General features: G+C 41.2%; 1 protein-coding gene across 2 annotated transcripts in view; it reads left to right on the top strand.

Moving 5' to 3' along the window:
• The window catches only part of LOC134348640 (growth factor receptor-bound protein 14-like), a 131,503-nt gene that overhangs the window by 95,341 nt on the left and 18,587 nt on the right, over nucleotides 1-17,575 (top strand). For both annotated transcript variants that reach the window (XM_063052338.1, XM_063052340.1), the window contains 3 exons: nucleotides 3,985-4,095; nucleotides 4,772-4,867; nucleotides 16,123-16,191. In XM_063052338.1, coding sequence (XP_062908408.1) covers nucleotides 3,985-4,095; nucleotides 4,772-4,867; nucleotides 16,123-16,191 — 276 coding nt within the window. The remainder of the gene's footprint in view (nucleotides 1-3,984; nucleotides 4,096-4,771; nucleotides 4,868-16,122; nucleotides 16,192-17,575) is intronic.

The following is a 17,575-nucleotide window of genomic DNA, read 5'->3' as shown; positions in this document are numbered from 1 at the left end:
GTATTAGTTCCATCTTGGTTGTCAGTGCAAAAACATTTGTTCATTTCAGGTATCAGCTTTTCCCACAATTGCACCTAAGCAGCAACATTTTTGAGCTAATATTAACCACTAGAAAGTCTGCAGATGCTGGAAATCCAAAGCAACGCATACAAAATTCTGGAGGAACTCAGCAGGTCAGGCAGCATCAATGGAAATGATAAGTAGTCAATGTTTTGGGCATGGATGCTGCCTGACCTGAATTTTGTATGTTACCTCTGATGCTAATACTAATGTTTTGATAAAAACAATATAAACGACTTGATGGAAAACAAAGATTAGTGTAATGAAATCTTTGATTTGAGATGAATAAATGTTGGTATACAGGCAAAATAGGCCATTCTTGGTCGTCACAAAAATTAAGATTTCACTAGTTCTAGATCTTTCCTGTAAGGCAAAGCCTGACTGTTAGGCCATTGACAGGCCCACAAATTGTCAATTATCCAGACTTTTCGTCTTTGAAGACATTGTTTATTGTTCTTCCCTACAATTCTTCAATAGCTATGAAAGTGTGATTACAGAATTTAGACGTATTGAAAAGTGTCTTTATCATTAGACACAGACGGAGGCATTTGGCTAGACTTTCCTGATTGTTAGAGTGTACAAGGAACATGAATTACTGAGCATAGTTTCAATCTAAAGGATTGGCCATTGTGCTGAGGTGAGATTTTTCTTCGTCTAATCTAGGAATTTCTCCTACCTAAAGCACTCTCTTCAGTTGTACTGTGCATTTTAAATTGCTTAGCTAGAGAATGAAACTGTTGGGGGGTGGGGTGAAGGAGGAGGTGGGAATGAAATGAAGCTCTTATTCTCTCCTGGCAAAGCTGTGCAGGCAGGAGATTTGAAGAGGGTATGGCTGTTTGCCGAACAGTGCAATCAACTGAAACATGACAGAACAACAGCATCCCTTGGAATCTGCCTGTTCTAAACGGTCAATGTTTCAACATGCCCACAAAAACCAAAACGTGCTTCACTTTCATAGACTTTTGAGCTCTAGCAAAATAAATGCACGGAAGTTTTAAGTCGTACTTCAAAGGTTATGATTGGTTAATTATTAGTTCACATCTGTTCTCTGGTAGACTTGATCACTGTTTAATCACTTTTCATTCTCAATTGATGAAACCATCCCAAAAGGTCCAAGCTCTGGGAGTTGTACATTTCATCCGTATCCACATAGAAGGAACTAATTTAGTTTCTACTGCAGTCTAACAATAACCAGAGTTAACTGTTACTCTAATAGATCATGGAATTTAATTTCATTAACTTTCTGTGCTTTACTTTGAGTTTTAAGTACGGTATCAACCTATTCTGCAATTTTCCAATAATCCCAGAAATTTGAATTTGTGAATATTTTAATTCCGAGGACAATAGTGTCGAAGTAGATGAGTTATGTGCCAGCAAAACTTCACCAGTCTGCAGTAACTCCATCAGAAGTTTGCGTTGTCCTCAATACAGTAATCAGTGCCATGTAAATTTCAAATGACATGAAGGGAGCATTTTGAGATGAAATTATGTTTATAAACAGTATTCTTGTATTCACTTAAATGTAAATTTCAGTCAGTATATGATCTGTCTTTTATAGTGAACAGAGCTCTAGGTAATTTATCATCTTCAGATTAAATTACCAAAATGAAATTGTATATTCAGTGGAGAAGATAGACTGGAACTTGACTGGTGAGGCTTTATGGCCAGGAACGGCTATAAGAAGGGTATGGCTACATTATGGACCACGCAACAGTCTGTAGGATTTTCACATTGACTGGGGCCCCCATACTATAAAAGGACTAGGTGGGCTGGAGTTTGTTAAATATGTTCAGGGAAGATTCCTTCATCAATATGTAGAGGCCCCAACAAGAATGAGATTCTTGATCTGTTAGTGAATGAGATGGGGCAGGTGACTAAAGTTTGTGTAGGGGAACACTTTCCAAATGCCATTAGTTTCAAAGGAAATATGCAAAAAGATGTCTGGTCCCTGGGTAGAGATTCTAAATCGGAGGGAAGCCAATTTTGATGGTGTCAAAGGATTTGGCAAGGTTAGATTGGGACAGACTGTTTTCTGGCAAAGGTGTACTAAGTGGGCAGCCTTAAAGTGAAATTTTGGAGTATAAATCTGTACGTGCCTATCAGAGTAAAATGTAAAGATAAATGTAGATAGCCTTGGTTTTCAAGAAAGAGGCCCTGATTAAGAAAAGTAAACAGCAGGTATAGGCAAGTAGGGAGAAAATGAAGTACTTGTGGAGTATAAGAAATGCAAACAAACACTTAAACAAATCAGGAGGGCTAAAAAAGCATCAGGTTGCCTGGGCAGACAAGGGGGAGGAGAATCCTAAGGATTCTACAAATGTGAAGAGCCAAAAGATAGCAAGGGACAAAATTGGCCCTCTGGAAGATTGGATAGTAACCTGTTTTTTTTTTGGGGGGGGTGGGGGAGATGGAGACCTTAAATGTTTTTCTTCTTTACATCTGTTTTTACTCAGGAGATACAGTCTAGAGGTGAGGCAAAGCAGCAATGAGGTCATGAACCCTATACAGATTAGTAGAAGCAGTGTTTGGTGTCTTGAGGCAAATTAGCATGGACAAATTTCCAGGACCTGGCAAAGATGTTTCCTCAGACCTTGCAAAAGGCAAGTGCAGAAATTGCTAGCACCCTAGTAAAGAGATTTAATCATCTTTGGCAACAGGCAAGGTACCAAGGATTGGAGAATAGCCAATGTTGCTCCACTGTCTAAGAAAGGCTCTAAATGTAAACCAAGAAACTGTAAGCTGTTGAGCAAGGCATCTGTAGTGAGAAAGTTATTGGAAGGTATTCTAAGAGACCTGATAGGAGTATTTGGATAGATTTGGACTGATTGGGGATGGTCAACGTGGACTTGTATGTGGTAGGTCATGTTTAATCTTTGTTGTTGGTTGTTGTTGGTTTTTTTTTAGAAAGTTACCAGGAAAGTTGAAGGCAAGGCAATGGATGTTGTCAAATATCTTGCTGAAGTCCATGTGGACAAGGTCCCATATGGGAGGTTGGACAGGGAAGTCCCATCACTTGGTATTCAAGATGAGGTAGTAAATTGGATTAGACACTTTGTGGGAGAATCCAGAGTAGTAGTAGATGGTTGCATCTGTGACGAGGTGTGCTGCAGGGATCATGCTGGGTTCTTTATCGTCTGTATCAATGATCTGGATGATGTGGTCAACTGAATCAGTGAATTTGTGGATGACACCAAGATTGGGGGTGTAGTGGACAGTGCGGAATGTTATCGTGTCTTGCAGGAGAATCTGCATCAGCTGGAAAAATGGGCTGAAAAAGGCAGATGAAACTTGATACAGACAATTGTGAGGTGTTGCACTTTGTTAGGGCCAACCCGGGTAGGTCTTGCACAGTGAATGGTAGGGTACTGAATTCAGTAGGACAATGGGATCTGGGAATATATGTCCTGAATTGTAAGTAAAGATTGAATAAACTAAGATTTGTTCCTTGGAATGTGGGAGATTTGGAGGTGTACAGATTTGAGGGGTATAGATAGGATAAATGCAAGTAGGTGTTTTCCAGAGGTTGGGTGGGTCTTCAACCAGCGGTCATAGGTTAAAGGTGAAAGCTGAAAAGTTTAAAGGGAACATGAAGCGAAACTTCAGTCAGGGACTGAGAATGGAATGAGCTGCCAGCGCAAGTGGTGGATGCGATTTCTTTCAAAGTTTCATAAGTTTGGATAGGTACATGGATGGGTATGATCTGGGTGCAGTTCAAACTGTTTGGAGTGGACTAGATCGAGCAAAGGGGCCTGTTTTGTGCTGTACTTCTCTATGACACTGGGCTACTTGCACTCTTGGTTACTTGTCCTGATTAATGTTTAATGCCTCTCTTCCCTGGGGGGGGGGGGCTAAAGGGAAAAGGTAGACAGGTTTGTATAATTTTGAAGTTTGAATACATTCATCTTTTCCCTACCGTGATAACAGGAACCAAGACATCTTCAGTTTTTTGCTGAGTTTAGTGAATGCAACGTGTACACATTGTTGTCAGCGAAGAAGACCTATGGAGCGCCAACAAAGTTTGGATTCTGTATCAAGGTATGAATTGCCAAATATGATTAGCTTGCCTTACTGCCTGTTACACTAATGGCATTTAGGGCAGCAATGGAAGTCCCCCGTTTCTGGTGGTGTTCAGGTGTCCTTCATGTCAGTACATTCCTCCCAGTTTTCACTACAGTCAGTAATGCAAGTCCCAGGTGGAAACTCAGAAACACCATCACACTCGTATGTAGAAGGATTCCTCTTTGCTTCCATAACAATTTTTATTTTACCAGCTGGGGTTGTTGGCTCCAAACTGAAATCCTGAACCTGAAGGACAGGTGGACTGCTTAGTCCGGCCTCTATCCTTTGACCTGTCTGGCATGGGTGACCCTACCAAGAGCCAAAGCATAAAGCCCTCTGGGTCATTGAGGCAAGCAAGCCTTCAATCTACGACAAGGTTGTGGTCCTCTTGGGAGGATATACGAATAGCTATCCCATGAATAACATTGTTATTCCTCAGCTGCATTGTACTATGCCTCAGGATTGGCAATTTGAAAATCTCAGTTTTTAATGAGCACAGGGTATTATTTACAAAAGGATGCCCCTGTTTAAACCAAAAATGAATGAGGAGATCAAAAGTTTTCTAAGCTTTAATTTGAGAAATTTCATCTAATTTTAAATCCAGCAGGTGTTAAGTTGTGCATTAATATTAAACAATCTTCTGATCTTCCAGTATAACAACTTGGGAGATGCCAAAGACCTGAAGTTGTTTTGTGCAGACGATGAACAAACTAGGGCACGCTGGGTGACAGCGATTCGACTTTTTAAGGTACAGTTAGAAGAACTGATCAATTTTGCATTTGTAATTGTTCTTGGATATTTTCTGCTAAATGACTTGAATGAATTAACTGTTTTTAATGAGATAGCAGAGTAGGTCCTTCTGGCCCTTTGAGCTGAGCTACCCAGCAACCCCTGATTTAATCTTAGCCTAATCATGAGACAATTTACAATGAGCAATCAACCTACCAGCTGGTATGTCGTTGGACTGTAGCAGCAAACCCGAGCACCAGGAGGAAACCCACATCAGAGAATGTATGGGTAATGGTGGGAATTGAACACAGGATCTCCTGTATTGTAAAGCATTGTGATAACCACTATGCTACCATGTTGTCCCACACAATAAGTTGGCTTTGATCATTTTCCTATTTAACAAAATAAATAGAAAGAGTTCCAAAGCCAGTGAAGTTAGTAACGGCAAATTCCTTGCTTTCACAAACGAAAGATTAAAGTGGTTTGGTACCAAGCCTCCTGAGAAAATTTGACCTAAACTGCAAAATTTTGTATTGGTGTACTTATTGTGAAGATTGGTCTTGTTGTCACATATACTGAGGTGCAGGGGAAATCTCGTTTCCCATTGCAGGGTGGCACAGTGGCTTTGTGCTTGGCATAACACTTTGTGTTCAATTCCAGCTGCTGCCTGTAAGTTCTCCCAGTGGCCATGCTGAGTGATCTGGTTTCCTCCCACAGTCCAAAGATATACTGGTTGGTAGGTTAACTGGTCATTGTAAATTGTCCTGTAATTAGGCTAGGGTTAAATCAAGGGGTTGCTTGGCAGCATGGCTCAAAGGGCCTATTCTTCACTTAACTCAAACAAAAATCCATACAGGTAATTTAATCAAATCAGTACATTGGTACTAAAAGCAATAAGGCAGAGTAGTATACGTGCAGGCAGTCTATGTACATAGCCATAACGAGGTAGGTTGAGGTCAAATGCATCAAACCGTACCAGGGGAAGTTCAGTAGTCTTATAACAGCATGATAAAAGCTGTCCTTTAGCCCAGCATGTGCTCTCAGGCTTGATGATCTGCCTGATTTTTGGGGGAGGGGTGTAGAAAGTGTTCGGAGAGCGTGGAGTCTTTTGATTGTTGCTTTACTGAGGCAGTATCAAGTTCTTGGAGGGAAGGCTGATTCCAGTGACAGCAGGATGGCATGCAAAGAAAATCCACAATAAATGATGGCCATTTAATCTATATATTTGGTCATTGTCAGGATGTTCCAAGAAAACAAACTGCTCCCTAGAATGCTGCTGGATTCATAATATTCATGTGAACTAGTTTAAAATAAAAATTGTGAAGATTAGTTGCAGGAAATTGTTAAATATTGATACTGAATCAAATGCTTTCTTTTAGAGTTGAAGATAATTTGTAAGATAAACAAAGAGCAGTCAAAACAAATTTAAACAGCAAGGGCTTTGAATAACCTTGACTGTTTTAAGGAAATCTTGTGTCGGGGAGTGGGGGGAGAGAGGAAATCCTGTGATTTGTACTCAATTTCCAAAAAATCCTGAAGTTTCTCAATTAAAGATTGCTAATTTCTGAAATGAGTTTTTTAAATAGCAATGTTTCTCTCATGCAGTCTATCCTTAATGCTGAACTAGGTATAAAATTAGGTTTTAAAATTGATCAAAATTGCATTGTTTGAGATCAGTATGTAACATTGAAATTTGAGAAAAGCAATCAATATGGTTGAATCACTCAAGTACCAGAGGAGGTTAATGTCTGGAAACTGGATCAATGTCCATAAGATATAGGAGCAGAATTGGACCATTTAGCCCAGCGAGTCTGCACTGCCACTTCATTGTTGCTGATCTATTTCCCTTTCAGCCCCAATTTCTGCCACAGCAAACTGTTGAGGCCAGTTCATTAGCTATGTTTAAAAGGAAGTTAGATATGGCCCTTGTGGCTACAGGGGTCAGGGGGTATGGAGGGAAGGCTGGGTTCTGTGTTGGATGATCAGCCATGATCATAATAAATGGCGGTGCAGGCTCGAAGGGCCGAATGGCCTACTCCTGCACCTATTTTCTATGTTTCTATTATCACGGGCCATTGACGTGAAATTTGCGAACTTAGCAGCAGCAGTTCAATACGATATGTAATCGAGCAGAGAGAAAAATAATAAATAAAATATAATAATAAATAAGTAAATCAATTACATATACTGAATCGATCATTAAAAAAATGTGCAAAAACAGAAGTACTGTATATTTTTTTTTAAGAAGTGCGGTAGTGTCCAAAGCTTAAGTCTTATTTAGGAATCGGATGGCAGAGGGGAAGAAGCTGTTCTTGAATCGCTGAGTGTGTGTCTTCAGGCTTCTGTACCTCCTCCCTGATGGTAACAGTGAGAAAAGGGCATGCCCTGGGTGCTGGAGGTCTTTAATAATGGACGCTGCCTTTCTGAGACACCACTCCCTAAAGATGTCCTGGGTACTTTGTAGGCTAGTGTCCAAAATGGAGCTGACTAGATTTACAACCTTCTGCAGCTTCTTTCAGTCCTGTGCAGTAGCCTCTCCTGCCTTCTCCCTGTATCCCTTCATGCTTGACTCATCAAGAATCTATCAACCTCAGCCTCAAATGTACCCAATGACTTAGTTTTCACAGCTGGCTGTGGCAATAAATGTCAAATAATTAAAAAACAATATAACCTCAATGTTCCATGACCATTGGACATTTCCTGTTGCAAGTTCCTTGTGATCTTGATGCAACATATCCCCCCCAGCCTTGTCATCATGAAATAGTCTTGCTGATTTTTTTTCCCCGTTCATTTACTCTGCTTCCTTTTCTCCCTGGAAAACTGGCTATTGGCCCAATTAGGCCAACTTACCCAAGCAAGCATGGGCTTGATGTTTTGAAGATTCTCTCTGGTATATGATTAGTTTAAAACAAACAGAAACTGCTCAGACTAAGAATGGGGGTGGGGGTTGACACTGACATGCTCAACAATAACGAAGTTAAGTTGAAATGCATTTGATCCTTTCAGAAACCAATCTTGAAACAATTTTTTTTTTCAAAACTAATGACATAATGAAATGAGCCGTCTAAGCATATTCAGATGTATTTGAGCATTAGTGTTAAACATATTTGAACATTAGCGGTCAAGAAAAATCAGTGCCTGGCCTACCCCCTGCTCTAACCAGACTAAAACTGAACTGAGGTCCATGTGATAAACTACCCATAATATGCAACACAAAGTACAATGCAGACACAGAAAATAGGTACATGGCTCCTACAGCAATTGATGTAATACAAATGGGCACTGAACAAAACTGTTGCAATGAATAAAACTATTTCTATGGTGCTGAATGTTGATCAACAGACATTCACTGATATTTTAACACTCCTTTCTTCCTCACCTTGGGCCTCTGCCATCATGAGTATGGTGTCTTTTGGTTCTAATCAGTAGAGGTTTTGAACAAAATATGCTTGCTAGAGTCAAATGCTAGAAACACATTATTTTGAAGAAAGGAGTTTTTCCTTGCATGAGGTAGTGAACAGTAGGGCACTGAGGAGAGGTAGAATAAAGGGATCTGGGAATACAGGTCCATAATTTGTTAGAAGTGGCATCACAGATAGGTGGGGGTCCCAAAGAGAACTTTTGGCACATTGGCCTTCATAAATCAACGTCATGACTACAGGAGTTGGGACGTTATGTTGAAGTTGTACATGGCGCTGAGGCCCAATTCAAAGTATTGTGTGCAGTTTTGGTCAGCTACCTCCAGGAAAGATGTAAACAAGGTTGAAAGAGTGGAGAATTCACAAGGGTGTTGCCAGGTCTGGGGGACCTGAGTTATAAAGAAAGATTGACTAGGTTAGGACTTTATTACTTGGAATGTAGAAGATTGAAAGGAGTTTATAGAGGTGTACAAAATTGAAGAAAGAGATTGGGATAAACACAAACTACTTCCACTGAGGTTGGGTGGGATTACAACTAGAGGTGGTGGGTTTAGAGTGAAGGGTGAAAGGTGAAAAATTTAAAGGGAACGTGAGGGGAAATGTCACTCAGGGTTGTGAGTGTGGAAGCAACTGCCTGTTCAAATAGTACATGTGAGCTTGATTTCACATTGATGTGAAGTTTGGATAGATACGTGGATGGTAGGGGTATGGAGGGCTATGGTGCCGGTGCAGGTCAAAGGTAGTAGGCTGTTCAGGTGGTTTCAGCATGGACAAGATGGGCCGAAGAGCCTGTCTGTACTGTTCCTTTCTATTACTCCATACATTAGATATGCAAAAACTGAGGAAGACGAACAGGAAATGTTGTAAATGATGTCAACACCGTCTATTTTGTTGGGGCAGTGAAAGATTCAGACAAAAAGTTAACAATGGACTGCTTTGCCTTATAAACTTAACATTATTGTTATGGCTTTGTTTAAGCAGATGGGTACCTACAAGTATGAAAGATGCTGGATGCAGTTAAAGTGGTTCAGGAAATGTGAAAGCCATGTCATTTAATAAATCACCCATCTGGGCTGTGATTTTTGGGAGTCTTCATTACTTGGTTTTTAAAGCTGCAGGAGATCTGAAAAATGATAATTAGTTCAGTGTGATAAGTAACTTGCTAATCTGGTTTAAAAAGCTCATCAACTCTTCTAGCATTAAATGCAGCACTGAGCTTTAACTTTGTTACAATATTTAAGCACAAGTGAGTTGCTCCTTTCCAGGATGCATCCAAATGTTGATTGGGGCAGATAGATGAAGTGCTACCTGCAGATTAATATGCTGTTTCATTTGTGCTTGAAAACTTTGTCAAGGACATAAATGCAAGAAGAACTTGGACAAGTATAAGCAGAGCTCGCACCCTGATTGGTGATTCGCAGTGCATTTGACATCTTGCCACACAAAGCACCCTAGACGATTTATAACTGCACATCTATATACAAGCCAAACTAATTTTGACCTTGTCATTCAAGTGTAGGGAAAAAAATCAGCCACTTAACCCCAGAGTATTTTCAGTATGTCTTTATTTCTCTGATACACTTTTAGACACACAGAAAACCTACTGCACAAATCAGGCCCTTCAGCCCTCAATGCTGTGCTGACCATGTATGTACTTTAGAAATTACCTAGGGTTACCCATAGCCCTCTATTTTTCTAAGCTCCATGTACCTATCCAGGAGTCTCTTAAAAGACCCTATTGTATCCACCTCCGCCACCATTGCTGGTAGCCCATTCCATGCAATTACCACTCTGTTTAATAAAAAAAACCCTGAAATCTCCTCTGTACCTACTTCCAAGCACCTTAAGACTGTGCCCTCTCATGTTGGCCATTTAGGCCCTGGGGAAAAAGCCTCTGACTGCCCAAACGATCAATGCCTCTCATCTTGTCCACCTCTATCAGGACTCTTCTCATCCTCCGTTGCTCCAAGAAGAAAAGGCCAAGTTCAACCAACCTATTCTCATAAGGTCTGCCCTCCAATCCAGGCCACATCTTTGTAATCTCCTCTGCATCCTTTCAATGGTTTCCACGTCCTTCCTGTAGTGAGGTGACCAGAACTGAGCGCACGACTCCAAGCGGGGCCTGACCAGGGTCCTATATAGCGGTAACATTACCTCTTGGCTCTTAAACTCAATCCCACGGTTGATGAAGGCCAATGAACTGTATGCCTTCTTAACCACAGTCAACCTGTGCAGCAGCTTTGAGTGTCCTATGGACTCAGTCCTCAAGGCCCCTCTGATCCTCCACACTGCCAAGAGTCTAACCATTAAAACTATATTCTGCCATCATATTCGACCTGCCAAAATGAATCACCTCACACTTATCAGGGTTGAACTCCACTGCCACTTCTCAGCCCAGTTTTGCATCCTATCAATGTCCCACTGTAAACTCTGACAGCCCTCCACACTATCCACAACATCCCCAACATTTGTGTCATTAGCAAATTTACTAACCCATCCCTCCACTTCCTCATCCAGGTAATTTGTAAAAATCATGAAGAGAAGGAATCCCAGAACAGATCCCTGAGGCACACCACAGGTCACCAATCTGCATGCAGAATATGACCTGTCTACAGCCGTCTGTGGGCAAGCCAATTCTGGATCCACAAAGCAAGATCCCATGCCTGCTTACTTTCTCACTAAGCCTTATCAAATGCCTTGCTGAAATCCATATACACTACATCCACTGCTCTACCTTCATCAATGTGTTTAGTCACATCCTCAAAATTGAATCAGGCTTCTCAGGCCTCTCAATGTTCGCAAGATCCCTGTCTCTCAAGATCTTCTCCATCAACTTACCAACCACTGAAGTAAGACTCACTGGTCTATAATTTCCTGGGGTATCTCTACTCCCTTTCTTGAATAAGGGAATAACATCTGCAACCCTCCAATCCTCTGGAACCTCTCCCAGAGGATCCCGATTTGATGTAGAGATCATTGCCTGAGGCTCAGCAATCATCCCCCCTCGCCTCCCACAATAGCCTGGGGTATATTTCGACTTGTCCAGGTGACTTATCCAACTTGAAGCTTTCCAAAAGCTCCAGCACATCTTCCTTCTTAATGTCTATATGCTCAAGCTTTTCAGTCAGCTGTAAGTCATCCCTACAATCGCCAATGTCTCTTTCTGTGGTGAATACTGAAGCAAAGTATTCATTTAGTACCTCCGCTACCTTCTCCGGTTCCATACACACTTTTCCACTGTCACACTTGTCCTATTATCTTGCGTCTTATCCTCTTGCTCTTCACATACTTGTAGAATGCCTTGAGGTTTTCCATAATCCTGCTCACTAAGGTCTTCTCATGGCCCCTTCTGGCTTTCTAATTTCATTCTTAAGCTTCCTGCTAGCCTTATAATTTTCTAGATCCCTATAATTACCTAGTTTTTTTTTGGAACCTTTCATAAGCTTTTCTTGATTAGATTTACAACAGCCTTTGTACACCATGGTTCCTATACCCTTCTATCCTTTCCCTGTCTCATTGGAATGTACCTATGCAGAATGCCACGCAAGTATCCCCGAACATTTGCCACATTTCTGCCATACATTTCCCTGAGAACAACTGTTCCCAATTTGTAATTCCAAGTTCCTGCTTGATGGCTTCATATTTCCCCTTACTCCAATTAAATGCTTTCCTAACTTGTCTATTCCTATCCCTCTCCAATGCTATGGTAAAGGAGATAGAATCGTGATCACTATCTCCTAAATGCTTTTCCACTGAGAGACCTGACACCTGACCAGGTTCATTTCCCAATACCAGATCAAGTACAGCCTCTCCTCTTGTAGGCTTATTGTGTCAAGAAACCTTCCTGAACACACCTAACAACTCCATCCCATCTAAACCCCTTGCTCTAGAGAGATGCGAATCAATATTGGGGAAATTAAAATCTCCCATCATAACAACCCTGTTATTGCACTGTTCCAGAATCTGTCTCCCTTTCTGCTCCTCAATATCCCTGTTACTATTGGGTTTCTATATATTTAAAAAATACCCAGTAGAGTTATTGACCCGTTCCTGTTCCTAACTTCCACCCACAGAGACTATGTCGACAATGCCTCCATGACCTCTTCCTTTTCTGTAACCATGACACTATCTCTGATCAGCAGTGCCACACCCCCACCTCTTCTGCCTCCCTCTCTGTCCTTTCTGGAACGTCTAAAGCCTGGCGATCTAAGTAGCCATTCCTATTTCTCAGCCAGCCAAGTCTCTGTAATGGCCACAACAACATAACTGCAAGTACTGATCCACACTCTAAGCTCATCCGCTTTTTTTGGTTTGGATTCGTACTAAAGTTTGACTCTGCACCTTGAATCTACATTTCAACTTCTGCTCAACTTAATTTAAAAGTAACCAAACTTGTATTCAATGCCCAGTAGTCATAGAATTATTAAAAAGAGAAAAAAGGTCCCTTGGCCTACTGATTATATTGATCCCTAATTATAAAATGTACCGTAATCACATTTTTATTTCCTTTTCCCCTTGCTTCCAATTCTCATTACCACATCCGAGATTAGTTGACTTAACAGAGTACAGCAGAGAAACTGACCCTTCAGCCCACAATGTTGTGCTAAACCAGCTTTAAAAAGTGAATCAAACCCCCCCAAACTCATCCCTCCTACCTACATACTGTCCATATCCCTCATCTTCCTGACACGTGTGCGTATCTAAATGTCTCTTAAAAGACTCATAGAACATAGAACAGCACAGTACAGGCCCTTTGGCCCACAAAGTTGTGCTGACCCTCACACCCTGCCTCCCATATAAGTCCCCACCTTAAATTCCTCCATATACCTGTCTAGTAGTCTCTTAAACTTCACTAGTGTATCTGCCTCCACCACTGACTCAGGCAGTGCATTCCACACATCAACTACTCTTTGAGTAAAAAACCTTCCTCTAATATCCCCCTTGAACTTCCCGCCCCTTACCTTAAAACCATGTCCTCTTGTATTGAGCAGTGGTGCCCTGGGGAAGAGGTGCTGGCTATCCACTCTATCTATTCCTCTTATTATCTTGTACACCTTTATCATGTCTCCTCTCATCCTCCTCCTCTCCAAAGAGTCGGAGAATGAGAGGAGACTCCTCTGTATTTGCCTCTACCACTATACCAGGCAGCACATCCCAGGCATCCATCACTGAGTTTAATTTAAAAAAAAACAACTTGCCCCTCTCATTCCTGTTGAACCTCACTCCTTTCTACCCCCTGCCCCCAATCTTCAACATATGTCCTCTGGTATTAGATATTTCTACCCTGTGGAGAAACAAAATCCTTGGTCAGAATGATTTATTCTGACCATGACTGTCTCAATGCAATATCAGACCAAAGGGATGTGGCAACATCTTAGTTTTGAAGCCTTGGCAATGCTTATGTAGGGAGAACCAGAGCCCAGTTTCCTTAGCTAGTCTACCCAACTTGCAATGAAATTTTGCTTTGCGTTGTTTAATTGCTTTTATTTTACGGTGATGTAAAGTTCTTGTGTAGGAGATGCATGGCTGCCTTCTTGCCTGTTCCAGAATTTATGAACAGTATAGTTGGGCAATATATGTGAAGGGGAATGACATGTATTTGTGGTGTGTTCTATTACTCTATAATTCTAAATCTGTTTCCTGCTACTCGGTATTTTGAAGTAACTATTGGCTGCCTCTGCCCACAAGTCCCAAAATTAGCAATACTATTAACATCAAGCAATAACAAGGATGCACTTTGGGGTACTGATATGGTTGGGGGTGGGGGAGATGGAGGTGGCTGCATGCCGATAGCTGCAGTGGCTAGATGTCTGGTTTTGTGGCTCGGAAGTGAAGGGGGGAGAGTGGTAATGATAGGGGCTTCAATAGTTAAGAGAACAGATGGCCCATCTAGTCCATGCCAAGCCATTTAAACTGCCTACTCCCATTGGCCATAGCCCTCATTCCCACATCATCCATGTATCTACCCAAACTTCTCAAATGTTGAAACTGAGCTCTCATGTACCACTTGCACTGGCAGCTTTCTGCACATGACCCTTGTTCCCCTAAACTTTTCATCTTTCATCATTAACCCATGACCTCTGGTTGTAGTCCCATCCAACCTTAGTGGAAAACTCGCATTTACCCTATATGTACCCTCATAATTTTGTATACTTTTACCAAATCTCCTCCTCAATCTCGATGCTCTGTGAGTAAAGTGCTAACCTATTTTATCTTGTAACTCAGGTCCTCCAGACCCACTAACATCCTTGTAAGTTTCCTCGTAATTTCCTCACAACTCTAAGATCGGTTAGACATGACCCACCACACATGAAGCCATGCTGACTATCATTAATCAGTCCCTATCTATCCAAATATTAAAAGGTATCTGGTCCCTTTGAATACCTTCTAATAACTTTCCCACTACTGGTGTCAGGCTCACTGGCCTATAATTTCCCGGTTTATTTTAGAGCCCTTAAATGGCTGAACAACATGGGCTATCCTTTAGCACCTTGCCTGTTGCTAAGGATGATTTGAATATCTCTGCTAGGCCTCTGGAAATTTCTGCACTTGTATCCCCTTGGACCCTGTGGGAAGCCTTTGTCAGGCCCTGGGGATTTATCCACCCTAACTTGTCTCACGGCCAGCAAACACTGCCTAATCTCTATAGGGCCCATGAAGTTGATGCTGCTTTATCTTGTGTCTATAGACTGTCTGCCTCCTGAATAAATGGAGAATGAAATACATGCATTCAAAATCTCCCCCATATCTTTTGGCTCCACACATGGATTATCATTCTGATCTTCCAGAGGACCAAATGTCCTCTGTTATTCTTTTGTTCTTAACAAATCTATAGAAGCTCTTGGGAATCCCCTTCAACTTGTCTGCTGAGGCAATCTCATGCTGCCTTTTAGCTCTCCTGATTTATTTCCTGTGTTGTCTCTTGCATTTCTCATATTCCATAAGCACCTCACTTGCTCCTCACTGCCTATGCCTTCTGTGTCTCTTTTTACTTAACCAGGGCCTCGGCATCTCTTGAACCATGGTTCCCTACACCTGTTATCGAGGTACATTCAAACTTCATTCTTAAAATTTCACTTTTGAACATTTCCTACTTGCCAAGTATACTTTTGACAGAAAACAGCCTGTCCCAATCTACACTTGCCAGATCCTTTCTGATGCCATCAAAATTGTCCTTTCTCCAGTTTAGCACCTCAACTCATGGTCTGGACTTGTCTTTTTGCACATTTACTTTAAAACTAATGGCATTGTGGTCACTGGATGCAGAATAACCCCCCTACTCAAACCTGTCACCTGCCCTGTCTCATTCCCTAATGGCAGATCCAGTATCATACATTCTCTCGTTGGGACTTTGGTGTACAGATGAAAAATTTTCATGAACAGTGTCGGATTCCTGTCAGTATGTGGAAAGTTAAAATCACCTACTGTAATAACTTTCTTGCAACAGTCTGTTATCTCTACACAATTGTCCCTCAAAATCCTTACGACTGTTGGGTGATCAATAATTTGCCCCATTAATCTGGTTTTGCCTTTCTTATTACTCAGTTTCACCTAAACGCCTCACTAAATGATTCCAACAGTTTGTCTTGACTGAGCTCTGCCATCGCAATTCCCTGACTTTGAGGGAGTAATGTCATCCATCCCTTAATCCCTCACGCTCTGTCATGGCTGAAACAATGGAACCCCAGAGCTGGGGAATACTGAGTTTGTCCCATAATCTCCAGAGGATTTGAAATAGTATTATCAGTAGATGTAACCTTGTATTAAAGTTTGAATTTACTGAATTCCAATTCTTTAATGCCTTTAGGGCTCTAATTGTCAAATTTGTTGATTTGTGTATTTCTTTATTTTTCAGTTTGGATTACAACTCTTTCAAAACTTTATGTCACCACATCCAAAGAGTGGATCAGTGAGTTCACCAATGGTATGCAGTCCAGTCTGTATAATTCTAGAAAATTGGGTTATGCCTTTAATTCTGGGCAGTGTGATTTAGATTAATCTTGAACAACATTGTATTGTATGCCAGCCAGTGGTGTAGTGGTATCCGCACTGGCCTTTGAGGTGGGTGGCCCTGGATTCTAATCCGGCTGGCTCCTTATTTTCTTTTCATCCATGCTTAAAGCTAGCAACTTGGCCTTTTTAAAAAAAAAAATAAAAGCAGACAAACGCTAAAGAAATGGCAAGGTTGCCTCCCAATGTGCCACAAAGTGTGGAATGCAATATCGTATTACGATCTTGCAAAAATTTCTACTTTAAGCCTGAAATGTCTTGCCTAAAAGCAGATGAAGAACCTGTGGCTTTTTTCCACTAAACTAAATTGTTCTCCATCTGGTTTAAGTAAATATTTGGTGCTGAATAGTTCCTGCGTAAATAAAATAGTGGGATGTAAAATGGTTTAATTAAATTACCATATGCTGAGGTAGCATAGAAAGTTTCTAATTCCCTGTGACAATGATCCAGTGTTTATAAGTGATGCAAATGAGTAGCATTTTACTCTAAATTTGCATTCTCAATCTTATTGGCCACTTTTATTACAGTAATAAAACTTAACTCGCTTTTGCATAATCATTTGCTGGATGTAATAATGATCAGGCTCTCCTTCATTCTTTTCCTAACACTTAAGTTTCTAGTTTGTATTGGCATTGGTCCAAATGGTTTTAGCATTCGGTCACCATGTGTACAGCATTTGGATGGTGGGATGGAGATGTGTCTTCACCAAAGTGGGTGTAAAGCACTCCTTTCCTCTGCTGGCCTGCAGGCAACCTTTGCGTAAGGGGTAGCACCTGCTCCGTGCCCTCTCCCCCCCCCAGTTCGGGGGCTGTATAAACTATGGGAGCGGGTAGTTGTATGAGCAGTAGGTGCTCTTGGGTAGGCAACTAATGCCAGGCAGGAAGTCTTTGAAGTGTATTGACAATGGCTGGGGTCACCTGTCTTGTGACACTGGCAAACTACTTGAATAGAATAAAAATTGCCAAGAACAATCATGGTTAAGACCATAATCGCTATATTTAGATACTGCACATAATATGCTATATGAAGATTGGAATTGTATAAAAATGTTCTTGGAGATTACATTTGAAAATCAAACTGCATGTTACAATGGCTACATAATCAATTTCTATGGAACATGAAGTTGGGGGGGGGTCATGATTAAAATGTTATTTTGGGTCCACAGTGCAGCTGACATGCTAAAATATGCAGGATCCTGGGCAAGGGGTCAGCAGCATCCAGTGACCTGCAGTGAACATGTGCATGCCACCATCGTAATTTTAGATCTTGCATACATATCTCACAGCTCTACTTGTCAA

This window comes from Mobula hypostoma, chromosome 6 (genome assembly GCF_963921235.1).
Source record: "Mobula hypostoma chromosome 6, sMobHyp1.1, whole genome shotgun sequence".
Taxonomy (NCBI): Eukaryota; Metazoa; Chordata; class Chondrichthyes; order Myliobatiformes; family Myliobatidae; genus Mobula; species Mobula hypostoma.
Note: the sequence above shows the minus strand (reverse complement) of the source record. Positions and strands in the feature narration are given on the sequence as shown.